The 21,195-nt window shown below is 46.3% G+C and overlaps 1 protein-coding gene across 1 annotated transcript in view; it reads left to right on the top strand.

Moving 5' to 3' along the window:
- The window catches only part of RASSF3 (Ras association domain family member 3), an 80,136-nt gene that overhangs the window by 50,253 nt on the left and 8,688 nt on the right, over positions 1–21,195 (top strand). The window contains exon 2 of the mRNA XM_027774062.1: positions 20,143–20,250. Within this exon, the coding sequence (XP_027629863.1) occupies positions 20,143–20,250 (108 nt within the window). The remainder of the gene's footprint in view (positions 1–20,142; positions 20,251–21,195) is intronic.

Raw genomic sequence — 21,195 nt, 5'->3', positions numbered from 1 at the left:
GTGGCCATCCCCCCTGGGGGGTGATTTCTTGCTTTCTGTCTCTCTGTCTGTCTCTGTCTGGCGAGTGCAAACGTCCTGTAGCAAAAACCTCTCAAAAAAAAAAAAAAAAGAAAGAAAAAAGAAACAGCTGTACAAAAATAAAGCTCTTTCCTCACACAGGGAAGGGTTAAACCCAATGAGGGAGCACATCTGCCCCTTTGTTGAATGGAAAGGTCCTTCTTTTTGTTTTATTTTTAAAATTTTTTTGGAAAGGTCCTTCTAAAGAAGCCAGCCAGCAGTTACCCCCTTCCTGCTGGGCTGCGCTCTTCAAAGGCAAGGATTTTTTTTTTTTTTTTTTTTTTTTTTTTTTTTTCTTTTGGGGGGCGCGCGTGGGACAGAGAAGGGCATGTGCAGTGGTCAGAGAGAGGAAAAGTGAGAAATCACCCTCTAGGGAAGATGGCTACTCCACAATCCCTTCTCCTCCACTCTCCTCTTGGGATTTTGGGCACGTACAAACGGGAAAGGGGGCTGGTGTGTGTTGCCATGTGGCTAGATGGAAAAACCCATCAGGGCAGAAAATTCCCGCCCAAGGCAATGTAAGCCGATTAGTGAGGGATGTTTAACTGATGAAGCAATAGAGCCAATGAGATAAGTGGGCCCAACCACACTTGATAGGCCCAATGAGATGAGAATAATCAGGGGGCCCAGCCAATGATCAATCGACATGACCTAGGTGAAATATTATAAACCTCACAGCACTCTTACAGTGTCTGGTCAGCCCTGCTCCTATCTCTTGGGTATGTACTTTTGCTTTTACTTCATAAACTATCTTTTTCTTTCATTATTGGGGTGTTTTATTCAGTGCTTTGCTTGAAACACCAAGAACCTGATTTTATCATCACAGAAATCATCCTGCAACACTGGGTTCGGGAATTGAACCTGTGTACTTGGCTATGTGAGATCCAGCACTTTAACCTCCCTGCCCACCAGTGGTCTATTTTTAATCACCCTGAAGCACCTTGTCGTGTTAGGCACTCGTTAATTTTTGTGGAATGGAATGAATAAACAGTATGAATAGCACAACTAATCTAATAGCAGGGGCCATTTAAAAGTGGGCTGTCATTTTTCTTGCAGACTTGCTGAGTGGCATGAATCCAAGGATGAGGGCTATCTATCTGATTCCTGGTAGACATTTTCAGGGACCGGAAGCTGAGATAGTAACATATCTGAAAGAGGGATACAGAAGACTGGGTAGTCCAGCCCAAGCCTCCAGGACTGTTGCAGAAAATAAGCAGATACTGCCATGCATAGTGAAAGCTGAGGTTTTGGAAAGTCATGGCCATTCCAGTCCCTGCGATGTGGTTTGGTCTCATGCCGGGCCAGTCAGAGAGTTTTACACTGCTGGGGTAGTTCAGGGTTGCCCTCAGTTATGATATATGGAAGCCCATTCTTTTTTTTTTTTAGAGAATTATTTGTATTTAATTTTATTTATTCATTATTTATTTTAATTTGACCAGAGAGAGAGAGGGAGGGAAAGTGAGAAAGCAAGCCACCAGGTCCAGGACTCGAACTATGATTGGCCATGTGTGAGTGTCTAGCGCCTTAACCACCATGCTACCTGTTGCCCCTCGAAGCCCATTCTTTGGCAGTATTGTGAAGGGGGGGAGCTTAACATTTTGTGCTCAGTTTATCACCTATTGATCAGATGTGTTTCATATTGTTTAGTGGTTTCTCAAGAGACACAGTGAGAAGTACCAGCTGTTGTAAACTTTCTACTCAAACTACTAAGCAAATACTTAATGATATTTTGACATAGGATGGAGTTAGTTATGGTATGCTGATTGTTTATTACAGTTTTAGGATGAAAGAAATAAGGGGACCAGCAGTTGGCCTAATGGCTATGTTGCTGGACTCCCATGTAGTCGGCTGCGGTTTGCGTCCCGGACCCAGTGGCTTAAACTCACACCGGGCGACTGTGCGTGCCCAAGATCCCGAGAGGAGAATGGAGGAGAAGGGATTGTGGTGTGACCGTCCCCCTGGGGGTGATTTCTCGCTTTCTGTCTCTCTGATTCTCTCTGTCTTTCTGGCAGAGTATATGCCCTATAGAAATGAGACACAAAGAAGGAACACCATGTTTAATTTGATATAGGTTGGAAGTAGTTTTTTCTCCTTTCCTTCCCTTATTTTGCTTGCTTTCTTTTGAACTACTGAAGAGTTCAAAGTAGTTAACTGACACAGACTCTAAAAATATCATTTAGCAGCATGCTAAAGTATTTTCTCTTTGTCTAAAATAAGCCTTTTTGAGCTGTGCACTCTGATTTTCCAAAGCCTTCCATAAGGTTGCCCCCCTACTAACTGGTGTTATTTACTCTGGATAACACGTTTGATGGGGGAAGTGAACTGTGGATGACTATCTTTCTTCCTTTTATAAAAAAGAGAGAAAGAGAGAGAGGTGTTCTTGACAGGGCCTCACTATGTCTTGATCCTCCTGCCCCAGCCTCCCAACTAGCTAGGATTACAAGCACCATGTTCAGGTTGGTCTGGGAACCAAACCTGGGTTCTCCATGTGGCTTCCAGCCTCCTAAGCAGTGGCACTACATGTGTGCCACCAGTATGTTCCCGCAGCTGGGCCTGACTTTATCTTTTACAAAATTTGCAAAGCAGTTTCCCGCTTAGGTATCACCTCTAAGGAACCTTCCCAAGATGTTTCCTTCTCTCTCACCTGTCACTGTGCCCCCCGTAAGCACCACTTCCTGCTGTAGGGCTCAACCTGTGCTCTGTATTTTTGTATCTCAATGCCTCACATGACTGTTTTTTCAAAATTAAGGTGTTCCATAAATATTTATTGTTTCGTTTTTTAGAAGTTTTGCTATAGGGTGTATGCGCTTGCCAGAAAGACAGAGACAGAGAGACAGAAAGTGAGAAATCACCCCCCAGGAGGGATGGCCACATCACAGTCCCTTTCCCCATTCTCCTCTCGGGATCTTGGGCATGCACGCACACGCGCCCGGTGTGAGTTTAAGCTATCCGGTCCAGGACTCAAACTACAGTTAACTATATGGGAGTCTAGCGACATAGCCATTAAGCTAACTGCTGGTTCCTGATAAATATTTATTGACAGCTAAAATCAAGATACAAAAAAAGGAAAATGGTGGTGTCAGTGGTGTTGGTATCTGTAAAGAGGTTTGTCTTTTGAAAATAAAGGAGGAAGTAGGGGCAGAAAAATAAGAAAGTGAGAGCAACTAAAACAGTGGGGAGGCACACCGGGCTCTCAGGAGTGACTGACAGAGAGGGTGTGCTGGCAGCCCTGCTGGGTGGGAGGGCCAGATAAGGAGGCTGCTGTTGGACTGGGGGCAGGTCTGGAGGAAAATGAAGGAGAGGAAAGAAGAGGGACCTAGCCATCACCTGTCTTTCTAAGGGGTGTTTTAGTTTTCTAAAACAATATATCTGCTTTCAAAAATGTGTTTTTCCTGCTGCAATTAGGGAGCACATTTACTTTGAGAAAGAAGGGGAACCTGATTGACAGCTTCCATTTGTGGATGGCTGTAATAATTTTTTAGTTGTTTGCTCTGTGTATGTGTTTTCTTTGTAAGATGACAAGTTCCTCCAGAGAAGCAGCACGGTGTTGTAGCTTCTATTTTTTTAAGCAAATGTTAATAGAATTTATTTCCTTTTTTGGGGGGAGAGGCTTCTGCTTTAGGGCTTATGTGTTCGCCAGAGAGACAGAAAGTGAGAAATCATACCCCAGGAAGGATGGCCACATCACAGTCCCTTCTCCTTCATTCTTGTCTTGGGACCTTGGACACATATGCACACGTGCCTGGTGTGAGTTTAAGCCACTGGGTCTGGGACTTGAACCAGAGTCCAGAGACATAGCCATTATGCCAACTGCTGGTCCCAATAGAATTTGAGAAATGTTCCCATTTTACAGGTGTTGGGGTATTCAAGGAGGACCAAATTTTGTCCCACTTCCTTGCCTGTGTCCTGAGTCAGGAGAAGAAAGCTGGAAGTAAGGCAGATGGAGACTAAAATTTACCCTTACCCTTGGTGATTGATAAAGCAGATAAGGAGAATGTGGCTTTTCCCTGTGGGCAAGTGGTCTGCCTTTATTTTTTTGGAGAGGTTTTTGCTATAGGGTGTGTGTGCTCGCCAGACAGACAGAAAGAGACAGACAGAAAGCGAGAAATCACCCCCCAGGGGGGATGGTCATGCTGCAATCCCTTCTCCTCCATTCTCCTCTCGGGATCTTGGGCACGCACGCACACGCGCCCGGCATGAGTTTTAAGCCACTGGGTCCGGGACGCGAACCGAGGTCGACTACGTGGGAGTCCAGCGACATAGCCATTAAGCTAACTGCTGGTTCCCAGCAAGTGGCCTTTCTAAAACTCATTTCCATCTCCCCTACAGGGTCAGAGCAGGATGTTGGCCTCCAGGGGAGGCAGAAGAAAGGGCTGGCTTTGTAAGCTCACCCACTTTCTCCTTCCCTATGGAGAGGTAGAAAAGACACCTGGGGAGGCGGTTTGGTTTCTCAAGGCACACAGCTAGCTGGCGACAGGTTTTTCTCTTATGCTCTAGAGGCCATTTGGTATGAGTAGAAAGGGCCTGGCTTCTACCCTTGTGACCCCCAGCCTCAGTTTAGGCACCTATATGGTGGGGTTAAAATGACTACCGCAAGGGTTCTTGGAAGGGTTACATAGGCTGTACCGTGCACTGAATAACCTGGCCCAGTACTTGGCACTCCCATTTCCTCTGAATGAGCCATACAGACCTCACTCAGCCCTGGGCACTTTCCTGTAGACCAAACCTGTACCAATTCTTTTGTTCTTTTAGTTACTCTGCACTCTGCCCGGAGCCTCAGAGAATGTGGTGATTTGGGGGTTAGTTGTCAGCAGAGTAGCAATTGGATGTTGACTGTTTTATTTTTGATTTTTGGGGAGAAAAACAGGATTGTTCCTAAGGAAGTCAAGTCCAAAATTGAACTAATTTTACATATTATACTCACCCTGGAAAACGTTGGATGGCATCTAGAACTCGTTTGTACTTAAAGAGTTGAACTGTGTAGCCTGGTTAACTTTGAGGAACAAATGCCTTCCGACTGCAGATTTTCTCATTTCTTTTCCAGGACAGTGTTTAGATGCCTCTTGCAAAAGTTTTGCTTTTGCTTTGTTGTGTGAGAGGACTGGGTGAGCAAGTTCCCAGGGAGGATGTTGGTGGCTTAGGCAGGAGGGTGAAAAAGATGGAAGCGGCACATCTTGGTGTCAGGAATCTGGCGCAGACGGTGTAGAATGGGCTAGCCCTTCTTGTCTCTGTGTTTCCTTAGATGCCCTGGATAAGGCAGTTCCCATGTCCTCACGCGGGGATCAGGATGCAGCCCTGTGCAGCGCGTATCCTGTTTCCTCCCGTCAGGGTGTGCTCCTTGCTCCTCGGCCAGCTCGTTAGCCATGGGTGGCGTGGGGTTGGGAAGCCCTGTGTGCACACCTTTGGTCCGCGTGGCTGTTTTAGACGGTGAAAGCTAGTGTTCATGAAATTCAATTTGATTTCTCCTGTTCTTTCTTTACTTCCAATCAGCTTTTTCCTTTTCGTGCCCATCCCTTCTGCTGCAGGCCAACCACACCCTGGGTTGATGGGGGGAGGCTTTGACCTCCAGCGCTGAGGAAAGGTGGAGTAGGAGGGCATTTCCTCTGGGCCTCTGACTTCCTGTACACTCACTGTGGAGGAAAAGGAGCTGAGGGCCTGCAAACCCTCAGGATATGCAAGCAGCACTCCTGCACAACAAAGAAAATGTAAATTGCTGTAAATGGCCAAAACCAACCAACCAACCCCCAAACGAGGCAGGCTGGTTTACAACGCAGGTAGCTTTTATTTTTCTTTTGCTCAACTGATTGAGTGATTTTTAAAATCTTTTCTTTTGGCAATCCTTGGTAGTAGCAGTATATATTTTTAGTGACTACAGAAGCCTTTTATTTCTCAAATCACAAGGCGATCTTTACCTAAGGGGTCTCAAGTGTGGCTCTCCAGCAACTCCCACGCGTTGATCTCTGTAAGTAAGCCCCGGGCTGTCAGTGTTAGGGACACCCAGCCCTGCTGGAGCTGTTCATTTGGGGGTGACTGCTGCCTTGCAAGTGAGGGGCAGTCTGCACATCATCAAAATGATCTGCTGGTCGAGTGCTGAATTGCTTTGAGTTTATTTTTGTTTCCAAAGCTATTTTATTTTTTTTCTTACATGAAAGTCTCCCCTTTCTAGATTTTTTTTTTTCCTGCTTGATGAAGTCATGTAGACTGGAGACGTTTTCATGGGAAATTTGGTAAAGATCGTGCAATTTTTTATGAAATGAGAAAGAACAGAAGGCATCCCAGATCTCACCCATTAGGCATACACACGTAACGTCTTGGCATATTTCTTTTTAATCTGTAGGCACTTCTTTTGTTTACGTTGTCTGTCTTACTGGATCAAGTTTCTCTCTCTTTTTTCATTAAAAACTCTTTGTAGGCTTCATGATAACAGCTCTGTGTGGTCCTTTTTGGAATATGAAGACATTTAGCCATTTCCTTAATGCTGGATATACACTTTTCTAAGTTTGTAAAAATTTATTTTTTATACCATAGAGTACACATGAGAGAAAACCCACCAACAGGGCCTGGTCACACCACAACCCTTTTTCCTCCAATCCTCTGTCCCCGGGTTCTGGGCATGTGCACCCTGTGTGTTTTCAGTCCAGCAGGGCCAGGACTTGAGTCCTGTTCAACCATGTGAGATCCAGCTTCCTTTGCAGATGGGGCCAGCCCTAAACCCTGAGTTTTAAATGAGTACTCTGAGGTCCTGGCTAGATTACTAATTCCCTAGTACACTGCTAGCTGTGTTATTATCCCACCTGTTGCCAGGGAGACTGGGGGGTGGGGTGGGTGGGCCTCTACCAGGGTGTGAGTGTCCTTGACTTTGTGCAGGAAGGAATTCAAGAGCGAGCCTTTGAGGGAGAGTGAAAGCAAGATTATTAAGGAAAGTGCACAGAGAGGACTGCTTCCTAGGTGGAGTGACTGTGAGAGGAGAGGGGTGAACAGGTTGGTTCCTTCGTCAGAGAGGAGAGGGAGAACTGCTACCCAGAAGGAAAGATAGAAGGGCTACCCTATAGGGAAGGTGACCCTGAACGTCTCTGGGTGTTTGGCTTGATGCCAGGCTTAGCAATGGGTGGTTTTTTCATGACTTTTCCAGGAAGGGGGCAGTGGTTTCCCTGGACACGGCCCATCCCATTTTCTGGCTTTATTAGGGTAGTTCCAGTCATTGCCATGGTTACTCCTGTCATGGCACAGGTGGGAGGGTCACCTAGCCTGCTAATACAGTGCAGTGGGGATATAATGAGTCTGAAGGTCAGGCAGCAGTCTTCAGGCACCATCTTGATTCCAGTTGGTTCTGACCCAGTCTCTCAGCCACTTCTTGTCTGTCAGGTTTGAGGTGTTTAGAATGTTCCTTGCCTCAGTTCCCTCCTGTCTCACGCCCTCCTCCAAAATTCAGATCGAATATCGAAGACCTAAGCCTCCAGAAACCAGCCGTGGACGTACACGAGGGCCTCTGAGCATGCGTTCAGTGTCCTTACCCATGGCTCCCCCCTTGGTTTCACTAGCTTGGCTTTGTTGGCTTTGAAAGACAGGCCTGCACAAAAACCTTATCCGGTCCTGCTGCTAAATAGGCATGTTAGCATCCATATTCTAATTTGCAAAAAAAAGAAAAAAAAAAGACAACAGTTATTGCTATTTCAGAGTTGTTACTAAGGGGAGAGAGGGTGTCTGGGACTTGGCAATGATAAGGGGAGCTACTGCTACCTTCTGCCCTCTCTGCCCTCCCAGGGCTTCCGGTTGACTCATCCTAGCTCTTCCTCTTGGAAGAGGGACCAGAAAGGAAAGGGAAGCAGGGTAGGGGAGCTGTAGCTGAGAAGACTTTTTTCCTCTTAAGTACAACCAGCCCTTCAAAGATGGGGATTAACAACAGAGGATGGGCTGTTGTGCTGCTTCTGAAGTGTCCTGGGTGTGTAGTTTGCCCGCAGGGTTGTGGCTGTGTGATGAGTATGTACAGACTTTTCCCCCTTGTCATTATTCCCTAGACAATACAGCAAAACAATGACTGACCCAGCATTGCCATTGTATTAGGTATTGTAAGTAATATAGAGGTGATTTTAAGTCATCAGAGGATGTGCATATGCAAATACTTCACCCTTTATTAGAGGGCCTTGAGCATGCGCAGATTTGGGTGTCCTCTGGGCTCTTGGAACCATCCCTCATGGATGAGGGATGACTGTATAGCGAAATTCAAGAATGTCTGAGGCAGTGCCTGAACCCTTAAAGATAGTAGGTGTGGGCTGGATTCAGTGAGGTGGGTCAGGGGCACCAGGCCCTCGCCATTGTGCAGGGGGTCTGCCTGTTGGCTTCTCCAGTCTTCTGTGAGCGTCCTGACTCTGATTAACTCGTGTTCTGCCATTCTCGCCACGATGTACTTGTCTCTCACCCTCTCTTCTGCAGGGCGAGGACAGGTGAGGACTTCCGTAGAAAAGCATATCATTAGAAATTGCTCCTTGTGGGAATCATTCGCCTGATTTTCCTTTGAATTGCTGTATTTAATCTGTTAATGACTTCAGAGTACCTCCTTGGTAGGAAGGAGGAAGGCTAGTCGGCAGGTAAAACTGGCACCTGGAGCTGCACATCTGGATTTGCACACCCGAAGCCAGAGCCACCGAGGGCTAGCTGATGTGCACCTGCTCTCCCTGGGCCCATTTGCGCATGTACCAGGTCCTGGGGAGGGGGGGCAGCAGGGGGGAAACGGCCTTTGTTCCTAATCACAAATCATTTGTCATCTGGGGCAGAAGGATGAGCCCCGAACATTTGGTCCTCCAGCCATGCCTTTTAAGGGCTAGTCCAGGCTTATCAAAGAGCATCTTAAGTGGAGTGTAGGGTGGAGAGGGTGGATGAATTAACGGGAGCAAGACTCCTATAAAACAGTTTAACTCCCTGGGGCCCTCATCAGACTTTCAAATCTGTCTACTTAGCGGGTGATCAGAGGTTAGTCGTCTGGCTTGGCAGGACTACTGATCTGCTCCCTACCTTTCGGGGTGTCACATACCCCAGATGTTATGTGAAGGAGCTATATAAATGCATGTGGATCGTGCATTCATAAGACTGCTGTGGATGGCAGGTGGGTGGGCCGACAGTGGGACTCCAGGACCAGGGCTACCTTGGAAGCTTCCCGATTCAAATCTGGAGACCTTGAGTACGCCGAGCACGTGTATGCCCATGATTGGGGAGCCAGCTGAAGCTTGGGGTAGATTGCAGTGTTAGGACCTTGTTGAGGGGTGCTGTATCTCTCTCATAGAAAAATAAATAAAAGTGTTTTTTTTTTTTTTTTTTAAAAAGATGTAATGAGTAAGAATTGAAAATTTACAAATCCAAGCTATGAAGGACTTAAATGTAGCTCTTTCTCTGGACAGTATTATCCTGTACAAATTGTTGTTATCTACGTTTTAACTCTGTTGCCTGAAAACGTAGACTCTTAGTTGCTTAAAACATAGAATCTAAATCTTTTTATTATGGTGGCAACTTAGACTAGAAATTGGCAAAGAAGAAGACACCAGGTATGTTTCAGATAAGCTTGTGAAATAATTTTTCTGGGCTTGCTGTTCTCCAGGAACCTCTGATTTTCTCGAGACTCTGTTCTCTCTTTCAATTTTGCCAAGTAGCCGCTCTGTGAGTTTGCAAGCCTCTGCCCTGGACCTGCTGTTGGTGGAGCCTGCTGAGTTTCCCAGATGGGCTCCACCTGCCTCCTCCTTGGTTGCTGCATTCCTTTGAGCTTCCTGTCTGGCTCACCTCCAAATGAGCCTGTTCATTTCCTTTCACCGGATCCTCCCCCCCTTATCACCAAGGTTCAAAGGTTCCACAAAGGATATGGCAGTTGGAAGGCCCGACCTCTAAACTCTAACCTTAGTAAAAAACCTCTAGCCTCTCTGGGCCAACCTGAATTAGTGGACTAGGACTCCGGAACCGCAGCCGTCAGTCCAAGGACGTGCTGCCTGGTGACCCACGGTGAGGTGTTTTCATCTATTAATAGATTCAGGGTGGGCATCGTGTCATCTGTAAGCACTTTGTCAGTCTCACTCCCTCCTGGCTTCTCAGCAGTATTTTACATTTTCCCGTTAAGTCTCCTAATACCCAGTGGACTTATCAGGGTGGCACTGTAGGTCATATAGAATATTAGAATAGTTCAGTGTCATCTGTTATTTTATTTATTCATTTATTTTGCTTTTTAAGGGTTTTGCCATAGGATGTGTGTGCTCGCTGGAAAGAGACACAGAGAGAAAGCGAGAAGTGAGCCCTCAGGGGGGATGGCCATGTTGTAATCCCTCTCTTCCATTCTCCTCTTGGAAATTTGGTCACGCATGCACATGCGCCCCACACAACTTTCAAGCCACTGGGTCTGGGGCCTGAATCACAGTTGACCCTGTGGGAGTACAGCGCCTTAGGCACTACGCCACCTGCTGGCCCCCAGTACCATCTTTTAATAATCAGGGAAGCAGAATCCTTGAGAACACACCTTGCTATGTAAGGTGTCTATTTTGACAGACTTCAGGAGGGCAGAGCCTTGGCACGGTGTTGACACCCCTGTGGCCACTTCCTTTTCCAGTTATCGAAGCTGATTCGCTGGATCTGGATGTGCGTGGCTCTGAGGGCTCCAGCCATCCTTCCTTTCTCACTTAGAGTTTGAAGAACGTTAAGCTACTTGTGAAACGGATCCCCTTTCAGAAATGAATAGCATTTAATTGACTCCCTTTGAAAACATGTGAAGCAGGGATTTCTAAGTCTGTGTGCAATCTGGTATGCACTGAGGCTGGGACCTCAAGCTAGGGCACCCTGGAGAGACTGGTCCACCTCCAAGTTTGTTTTCTGGCTCCAAACAAATGAGTGACTGTTTGACTATTGGCACACGACTCGGCTTTCAAAGTACAACCATATAGGGTATCCTGGAGTGGTAACCAGGGGGCTTACAGCGTGAGCTCATGGAAGGCCCAGATGAAAGTCTTTAATGTGTATCACAACTGCAATTAATCTTATTAACATGCTGGGCCTGTGCCTGCTTTCACTGCCCCGGGTGCATGGGGGTACTTAAGGGGCATGCTTTGAAGGCCTCTACTTCTTTGATGAGGCAGATGGATAACAGAAGCGTATAAAACGTCGTATTGGGTATTATAAAGGCCTTTTGTATGCCTGTGTAGATCCATTCAGGTTTGAGAAGAAGCTCGTGTGGGTTGATAAAGGTTTACAAGAGGAGGAATTGGAAATGCGGCCTTGCAGCCGGGCTCTGTCAGATGCCACTGGAAGAGGACTGCAGCACTCCTGTGCCTGGCACCGAGTGTGTTCCAACACAGCATTCTAGGAGTGGAAGACTTCACAACATGGGTAGTTGAGAAATAGGAGTAGCAAACCCTAGACAGTGCCGTGGATGCTAGATCTGAACTGATGGGGTGGTACTGGGGTTCTGAGAGAGAGGTAAGCAAGGCGTTTGTGGTTAGGATGGCTTCCTGGGAGGGTGGGCCAGCCTTGAAGAGGGAGGATCACAGAGTGCGCAGCAGGCAGGAGTTAGGCACATGTGGACAGGCAGGGCTGGGGTCATTGGCAGTGTACAGCAGTATGCAGTTTTTCACACGCTCTTGCTCTCTTGTTTTCTGTCTTACATGTGCACTTAAGAGAAGGCTAGCAGTCCTCTATCCTTATAAGGTTCTTGCCTAACTCTATTTTTGTAGTAGGCTTCTTTTTTTTTTTTTTTTTTTTTTTTTTTTTTTTTTTTTTTTTTTTTTTTTTTAGGTTTTTGCCATAGGCTATATGTGCTCTCCAGGGAAAGTGAGAAACCACCCCAGGGGGTATGGCCATGCCGCAAGCCCTTTTCCAGTCTCTTTAGGACTTTGGGCATGTGCACACACACCACCCCTGTGTGATTTTCAACTCACCAAGTCTGAGACTTGACCCTTGATCAGCCATGTGGGAATCCAGTGACTTCAACTACCATGCCACCTGCCGGCCCCTGTAGTCCAGTTTTTAGACGTTTTCTAAAGTACCTACCTAAGCATTTCTCTGCCGTTCTCTTTAACAAGTAGCCTTAGAGGACAGAGAGGTTGTCACGTGCAACAGATGTGTTTTAGGTGTGCTGATAATCCCCTAGTGAACACAGAAGCCACTCACTGAGTGAATAATTCATAAGAGGGAGGAACCTGCTGTCCATGTGTAATGGACGCATTTGCTCATAATTAATAAATGCCACATTCATAATGTTACTGAAAGTATTTTCTTAAGGCTTCCTTGCTGTGTACTTTTATTGGTTTCCTAACTGCAGGACTTCTCAGAACTTTTAGTCTTCTAAAGAGTATTGGGGACAAATAAGAGAGGATGGTGGTGGAAGGGGGGGGAACCAGCACCCTTTCTGCCCCGGAACGTTTTGGAAGGTTAGTGTTCCGTGGAACACTGGGAAAGGATCTGCAGTGCCGGACGCATTGCCCTCGCCTTTTCAGCTGCTGTTTCTCCACCTACTTCTACCTGCAGATAACAGTGATGAATATTGTTACAAGGAGAGTGGGTGGGTGGGCAGAGGGGAGCTAGCACAACTCTCCTATTCCTTTACTATTAGAAGTGTGAACAGAGCAAACTTTTTCTAAAAGTTTTTCTTTCATGAGATGAAGTTGGGGGGCACTCTTGACAATTTCTGGCCAACTCATTCCCAGCCTCAGCGTTCTAGCCAGCCAGGATCATGGGACACTTGGCAGATTTGGGTTGACCTGGGTTCCAAACCTGGACCTTCTATAGCTCTAATGTTGTGCAGTGACACCCACCACCTTTGTCACCGCAGCTGGGCCCAGGGTGAACATCTTATGGCTACAAGAGAGGCCTGTTAGCTGAACTGGGGCAGCATGAGCTCTTGGATCCTCACCTAAGTGGAAAGAGAGCTACAACTCCAATATCCTGCCATTAAAAAAAATATTCAGGTCCAGCATGTGGCACAGTGGTTAAGCCGTTGGACTCCCACATGGCTGTGGTTCAACTCCCAGACCTGTGTGTACATGCCCCAGATCCTAGGGGGAAGATGGAGGAGAAGGGATTGTGGCATGGCCATCCTCTTGGGCATTGTTTCTCACTTTCCTTCTTACTGTCTCTCTTGGGGAGTGCACACACCATTTGGCAAACACAACAAAACAAAAACAACAACTTTTCCTATCTGGCAAGAAAAAAAATCTCAACCCTAAGTGGCCAGGGCGAATCAGCATGCCAGGCCTGTACACCAAAATAAGTGCCGAGTGTCTAGACATGGCACTGGGCAGATTGTCAGCACTGGTGGTGAGCAGCATGCTGTACTTTTAAGGTCAAGAACAGCAGTAGTGAGCATCCCAGAAACAACTATTTTGATTCTTCCCTTCAGGCATGGAATCACATTTGCTCTAGAATGGTTGTCTTTTCACTATGAAACAGTGTGCTGTTTTACATTGTCTTCTTGTGGGGTTTCTCCTTCCTATTCTTCATTGAAGCCCATGTTCATCATAGTCTAGGTTTGCACTGTCCAGTACAGTAATCCGTGAAGTTTCAGGTCAGTTCCTCGTTTCTGGTGCTCAGGAACCCTGTGGCTCCTGGCTGCTCTGTGGGACAGAACAGGTGTGGGTCATTGCCATCATTGCCGTAGAAGCTGCCGGGAACCCTGGTGTGTATCAGCAACGCTGACCCCTGTTCGAGAACACTTTCTGGGCCCTCTCAGCTCCTCTGCTTACTTTAATATCTTAGCAGTTGTAGTGCTGAAAGTGAAGAATGTGGGGCTGGACAGTGAATGTGAATACAAAGCTGTCCCCCGTGACTCTCCTGACACACATTCATTAGAGATAAGCAAGACACGCTTGCCGCCCAGAGACTCTCTTAGGGCTTTGCAGGTTTAGTGCTGTACGGCAGCCTCTCCGTTTTCATCACAGGGCCTCGCCTTTGCACTCCTAACAGACACCTCAGGACAGTGTTTTTTCCCCCTGCTAATCATACTGTAAAATCTCGCCGAGAAGCATCTCACTTGACGTGCTGAACATTTCTTTTGAAACCCCCAAACTGCTTGCTCTCTGGCTCCTGGAAATTGCTCGTTTACTTACTGCAGTGCCTCAGTGCAAACCTGCTTTGGTTTGCTCATGGTCGTTTCCGGATTGCCGTAGAAAGATCCCTGCCAGAGAATGCTTTTCTTTTTCCTTTGGGTCCGGGGTATTTTATTTGATGTCCTTGTTGGAGCGGGGCCTGGAAGGAAGGTGCCTCAAACAGTTTGTGCCTAGACTCCCGTCAGCATCAGCGTCAGTGGTCCTGGACTCCTGACGCAGCGGCCTGCTGCTCTAAGCCGTGAGCCAGTTTTGGTGTGAGGGAGGCTTGATGGTTTGTTCTGTACGCAGGTACAGAGCCATAGCGTGTCTGGTCAGTGTTGCGGGAGTACCCCAGTCTGTCGGGATAGCAGTCGGCTACAGCCTGTTTTCAAAACTGGAGATGAGATGGAAAGTAGGAATTCATGACTTTGTAATCTAGCCTCACTTGGAGAAAACACCAGTTGACCTGGTGGCATTTACCCTTTGCCACTGACTTAGGGTGGATCCCCAACCTGGCAAGGGGCCAGGGGTCAGAGCAGCACCTCATGAGATCTGTGGGACCTTCCAGTCAGTGGAGGGGCGATGGCACCAGCTCCTGAGCTCTGGCCCTGGCAGCAGGCACTGCGTATACATGTACATGTACAGCAGCCCACTCAGGATATTCTGTTCTATTCAGCTTTTTTTTTTTTTTTAAAGGTTAAATGGCTTTATTTCTTAAAAGAAGTCTATGATGCAAAGGAAAAAAAAAGAAAAGAAGGCAAAACAGAAAAGAAAACCCTCAGGGTGGGGTGGGGAGGGGGTGGGAAGTACAACAAACTTTTTTCTAGGCAATTAGCCAAGAAAAGGTGGGAGGGCAGGACCACAACTGTCTCTCCCAGCTTTTAGTTCCTGGCGTGGAGCCTGGTACCAGCAGGCACCCAATAAATACTTGAGTACTGGCTTGTGCTGTTATCTTCCTAACAGTTGTAATAAGGTAGGTATTGTTTTGCACATTTTACAGAGATGAAGAAACGGAAGCTCAGAGAGGTTAAGTAACTGGCCTTTGGTCACACAGGAAAATGGCAGCACTGTGATTTTAGACCAAAGTGTGCCTAACCCATAATCCTCGTGTCTTCACTGGGGTGAAATCGGCAGAGCAGTAGGGAGAATTCGTGTCCTCACTCTCTCTTTCAAGCAATCCCAGTTGCTGGATATTTGATTTTTGTTGTTACATTGATTCATAATTTTAGTTTTCAATTTTAGTATTTCAAATTCTTGAAAAGTTAACCAGAAAAGTAACAACAGTTCTCATCAGACCCTTTACCTAGATTTCTAGGGGTATTTTCTTGGAGAGTGACTTGTGAACCTGTGGGACCAGGCCACACTGCAGGAAGATAGCTGTGGACTGTGAAGTAGGGTGTGTCCCTTCTGAGAAAGTTCACTGGGCTCCACCCAGGGCCTGAAGCTAACCGAGCACAGCGAGGGGGCTCGCTGGCTGGGAATAAGGGAAGAGTCTAGAGTTTATCCTTTTGTATGAAAGATTTCCCACTCTGAGAAACTGGGGAGCCGAGGGACACAAAACTAAACTGACTTATAAAAAGATGTCTGTACCGTAACAGACACCCCTGGGCGTGGCACCATACCCCTGTGGCTGCCAAGAGCAATAGCCATGAATTATTCAGACCTCTGCAGCCATGCACTTCCTCTCCTCACCATCGCAGTGAGAAATGAATGTTTACTCTGAGGACATTATCACTTCCGTGCCTGCCCACCTGTTGTAGCTGGATTTCAATTTCTCCTCTCTTCACTCCTGCTGATATAAAGTTTGTGGAAAAATGGAATTAAAGTATGAATTTATTTCGGTGCAAAAGATTTTGAAATTTATGCAGTTTAAAAAAATATATATATATAATGTGCATTTCTTGCAAACCTTTTTTTGCCAGAGGGCGTGTGCACTCATTAGGGGGAGGTAGAGAAAGTGAGAAAGCACCTCTACATAGGGGATGGTCATGCTGTAATCCCTTTCCATTTCTCTCTCTCTTTGGGATTTTGGGCACACACACACACATACCTGGTGTGTTTTTCAAGTCACTGGGTCCAAGTTGGGACCATGCAGTTGGCCATGAGGGATCCAGCTACCTAACTACCATGCCACCAGTCCCCATGGACTGCTGGAAGACCCCACATTCAGCAGTATTCCCAGAGACTGTGGTTCTTATTAATATTCAGAGTATTTGGAGGGAGGAGGGTTCTTTCTCTGTGAAGGGAAAGCAGGGGTCTTTTAAAGGGTTAAACAATTTGAAAGTTTTCTAAATTACAGGACTTTCTCCAGTTCTGACACTACCCCTGAGACTGAGCTTGTGACCTCTCTTGCTGTCAGAATTCTCCACTAGTAGACATAGTGTTTCGTGGGACCAACAGATGGCATAGTGGCTACATTGCTGGACTTCCATGTAGTCGACTACGGTTCGAGTCCCAAACCTGGTGGCTTAAACTCATGCCGGGTGTATGTACGTGTTTGCCCAAGATCCCAAGAGGAGAATGGAGGAGGAGGGATTGCGGCGTGGCCATCTCCCTCTCTCTGTGCCCGGTGACCGGCTCCACCTTAGAGCAAAACCCTCTAAAAAAAAAAAAAAAAAAAAAAGAAAGAAAGAAAAGAAAAGAAACCGTGTTCTGTTACCAGTTTTGAAGTGTTTCTTGCTCTGACACACCTTCCTCTATTCAACCTGTGCTGGACAGTGAGCAGGTGGGGGCTGTGGTGCCTGCCTCACCCAGGCTGACCTCCCCACATCAGGCACTGGCCTGGCACGCAGCAGAAGTGTGGCAGAGACTTGCTGAATGATGGGCCTTGGCGATGGTTGCTACGGCTGTTGGCTTAAAAATACAGCATTGCTGCCTTGCCTTCCTAGATGCACTTTCCAGTTGATCTTTCAGTAACGAGATGTTTGGCCTGAAAGGGGTCTTGGGTATCCTTGGCCCCAGCTCTTTTCTGTTACAGCTCCCTGTAGTCTCATTAGCCTTTAATTTCGGAGAAGGAAGGGTTATTAGTACATAAAAATGTCTCAGTTATCTATGCGTGGATGACCCAGGGACATTGCTATTTCTAGACTTGCTTGGTGTTTTGATTTTCTTCAAGCTGGTGGTGGTCTGCTGATAAGAAGGGGCCTAAGAATGCAAGCTAAGTCCACTAGTGTTAAAAACCCCGTAATTGAGAATTGGTATCTTGGTGGTGCAGCTCTGCGAGGCTGACCCACACAGAAGGTTTTAGGTTCGTGTCAGGAGACCTCCCTCAACTTGCCAGCCGCATGTGTGCCCGTGATCCAGGGCTGGCTGTAGTTGGGGTTGGATCAGGATGTGATCACTGTCGGGAATGCCTGTCTCTCTGACTTTGTCTCTCTTGCTCGTGGAAGAAATACAAATAAAAATAATAGTTTTATTGCTATTGAGCATTCCCTTCTCCTTTCTTTCCCTTCATTCTTGGAATTCTCATGTGTAAGTTGTGCCCATAGGAGTGTGGAGGCTGCTGCATCCACGCAGTGAGCCGTTTTCTGTTCTTCATGGTGAGCCAATAGAATCTGTTTTTTAATCGGAACTGTTGCCCTCTTAGTCACATCAACAAAAGCAGCATCAGACTCTTGCAGCCCTATCCTCCTAGGCCAGGAAGCACTGGAGGTGATCCACTCTCGGCCCTTTAGTTGGTAGGCAGTGAGGGAACAGGCTCAGACAGGTTCGGGAGCCCAGGGCACAGGTTAGTTGGTGGCAGCCCCCCAAGAGCCCAGGTCCTGCTCAAACGGTGTGTTTCTCTGTGTGTGTTTCTCACAACTCCCATTTGCCTTGCCAAATTCCACCCCACACTGATGCAGCTGAAGCCTCTAGTTTTGCCTTGTTTATTTAGTGCATGCTTTGAAGAGTCTCCAGACAGTTAATACTTAAAAGTGAATGTGGAAACCAGGACTACCTCATTTTCTTTTTCAGCTGTGACCATTCGCCAACCAGTTAGGAAAGAGCAAGGCAAACAAAGACATGATACATGTTTCAGTTTTCTTGGAAATAGGAAGCTTTTGAAAAGTTATTTTAATGCACAGCTTTATGTTTTTTTCCCCCATTACCAATAACATCAATAATAAGGTGACTGGGGCGTTACACCAGCAAATAGAGGGCTCCCAAGGGTCTCTGAGGCCTGGCCCAGAAGCTTGGGCGTGAACAGTCTTGTGCTGGTTATTTCTCTGGCATTACTGAATACCTTGACCCTCCAGAATTTGCCAGGACAGTTCTGAAACTGAAAATTGCTGGGATAATTTATAGCTAGCACACCCCTCCTAGGTCTGAAAATCAAACCACCTGAGACTTGATTGGACCAAAAGCCATTTTATACTCTCGGGTGTTCTGCAAGTCCTGTAGTCGCCCTTCCTGGTGTGTTTATCCCTGGCTCACAGTGAGAGGAGGGGAACACGTGAACACATGCCTGCTTAGAGCATATCCAGTGGTGAGGATGATGTACCGAAGGCTTTATTTTGCAGACATCTGTCATCAGAAGTGCTCTTTGTGTTAGGACTCTTCGTTTTTTCTTTTCTTTTTTTTTTTCTGGTTGCTTACTCCCGTTTGCATCTGATTATGTAGCTTTTCTCTAAGTTTTCAAATGCTTACCCACAGGAGAACCTTGGGGACCTGTCCACTTTCGTGCAACAACATAGAGGACTGGATTACAGTGGAGCTTGGTCTCTTGACTCCTTAGGTTGTCCTTAGATAAGGCCTTTGACCTCTATCAATCCTGGCATCTACCTCTTAAGGGGGTATATGTGCTAATTACCTCATTGTTGGGGGGATTAAATGAGAACACTGAGAGGTCTCAGTATCTGATTAGAGTTACTGAAGGCTGGTGGGCTTTGGAATCAGGCTTTAGCTAAGTGCTCTCACTTCCACTGAACAATTAGTTCATTTACATGTTAGAACTTGATCAAATCTGTAATCTGTAGTATAACGTCTATTTGGTGAGGCTGTTGGAAGAATGAAATGGGATGTGAGTTTGGTGCCTGGTATGCTAGACTTCATTGGGGTCTTATAACACTGCTGTTTGGCCTTTTGCGACCTCAGATCTGCTACTGCCTAATGTCATATGTTAACTTTTTTTTTTTTTTGATAGAGGGCATGTATGCTTTCCAGAAAGAAGGGAGAATAGAAAGTACACCCCTGTCCCCTGCCCCATGGGGAGTGGTCGTACTGCAGTCTCATCTCCATTTCTCCTTCCTGTCAGGATTTTGAGCACGCATGAGTTCTGCATATTTTTCAAACCACTGGGTATCGGACTTGGTCCACATCGTTGACCATGTGGGATCTGGCCGACTTAACCAGTATGTCAGGGAGCCCACCCAGTTGAGCGCTTTAGATAAATTATTAATGAATTTTGTATAGTGATAAGAAAATTTAACCAATTATTTCCCCCTCCTGGGTGTGGGGAGGCAGAAATGAGGTGAGACTGGAGGGTGGGGAGCTAGGAGTTGGTGGATCTGAGAACTCCAGCTTCTCATATCTGGGCATGGGGTTTGGGTGGAAGATAAATTACTCTCCAGTAGTTGGTGCAGTGTGGCAGGTCAGCGATAGTGCCAGTCAGTGATTAGTGCCAGTAAATATTAGCGGCTGTACTTTTTGCTGATACTTATTGTAAAGCTGGTAAAATTTTTAACGAAAAGGTTCTAGGATGTGTCTTTAAATATTTTTTAAGGTGGAAATGGCTAGTCTAGCAACCATTCTGAGGGGATGTTTTTGCAGGGGAAATTTCGCAAAGGCAATTTTGTAAAAATAACACTTAATGAAGTTGCTTTTGGTGGATGACAAATTGATTTTATTTGCTGTATTCTCTAAGAGGACTGGTCTGAAGGAGTGTGGAGTGTAATTGGTTGAGGAACACAGAGAGTTTAAAAGAGGGGGAGGGTGTGTTTAGGCTTCAAGGTGAAGTGGGCCCAGTTGTTCTGTGTGGAATGTAAAAAGAATCCTGGTTTATCTGCATTTGCCCCCTATAATTTCTCATGTGTGGCATGGCTTGTTTTTCTTCTAGGATGTGGAGAAAGAAAAAGAAACCCACAATTACCTCAGCAAAGAGGAAATCAAAGAGAAAGTTCATAAGTACAATTTAGCAGTGACAGACAAGCTGAAGATGACCTTGGTAAGTACCCACCATACCATTGAGGTTTGTACCTGTCAAAAGACAAACAGAAGTTGAGATACTATAATCTGCATACTTTTTTGTTTTTGTCTTAAATTTTGCCAGAGGATGCATGTACTTGCTAGAGAGAGACACAGAGAGAAGGAGAAGAAGAAACCACCCCCTATACAATATGGTCACCCCAGAATTACAATTCCTTCTCTTCCACCTGCCCCTCTCTTGGGGACATTGGGCACACGTGCATACATACCCAATGTATTTCTCAAGCTGCCAAGCCCAGGACTTAAACTGCATGGTCGGCCATGTTGAATCTGGCTGACTTAATCACCAGGCCATGGAACCAGCCATGTATATTTTTCTTTTGTTATTTTTATTAAGTTTTTAAAGTTTATTTATTATAAACAGAGGAGAAAGACAGAGGTACTCCTAACAAAGTCTTCATGTTGTGACCCACCCCATCCTTAGCTAGCCGAGGGCATGCACTTGTGCATGGTGTGTACAAGGAGGCCTTGGGACACAAACCCAGGATCCTCCATGTGGATTCAGCATCCTTGGGCATTGTGTGCCACCACAGCTGACCTTCTGTGTACTTTTAACTCTCTTAGTAACATTTACATAAGTTTAGTGGTCAAGGTATGCAAGACCAGAAAGTGGGATATTTCTGCAGCTTTCAAATTTAATCTATATTTTGAAGTAGCTTCAAATCAGTTGCTGATTTGGAAACCTTAAAAAATAATGTTAAAAAACTAGAACACCGGGGGCCAGCAGGTGGCGTAGCGGTTGTGTCACTGGACTCCCACATGGCTGACTATAGTTTGAGTCCCAAACCTGGTAGCTTTAAACTCACGTGGAGTGTGTGTGCATGTGTGGCCAAGATCCGGAAAGAGAATGGAAGAGAAGGGATTGCAATATGGCCATCCCCCCTGGGGGGTGATTTCTCTCTTT

This window comes from Tupaia chinensis, unplaced genomic scaffold, assembly GCF_000334495.1.
Source record: "Tupaia chinensis unplaced genomic scaffold, TupChi_1.0 Scaffold000395_1, whole genome shotgun sequence".
Taxonomy (NCBI): Eukaryota; Metazoa; Chordata; class Mammalia; order Scandentia; family Tupaiidae; genus Tupaia; species Tupaia belangeri.
The sequence above is the reverse complement of the archived record's forward strand: the minus strand, read 5'-3'. Positions and strand labels throughout refer to the sequence as shown.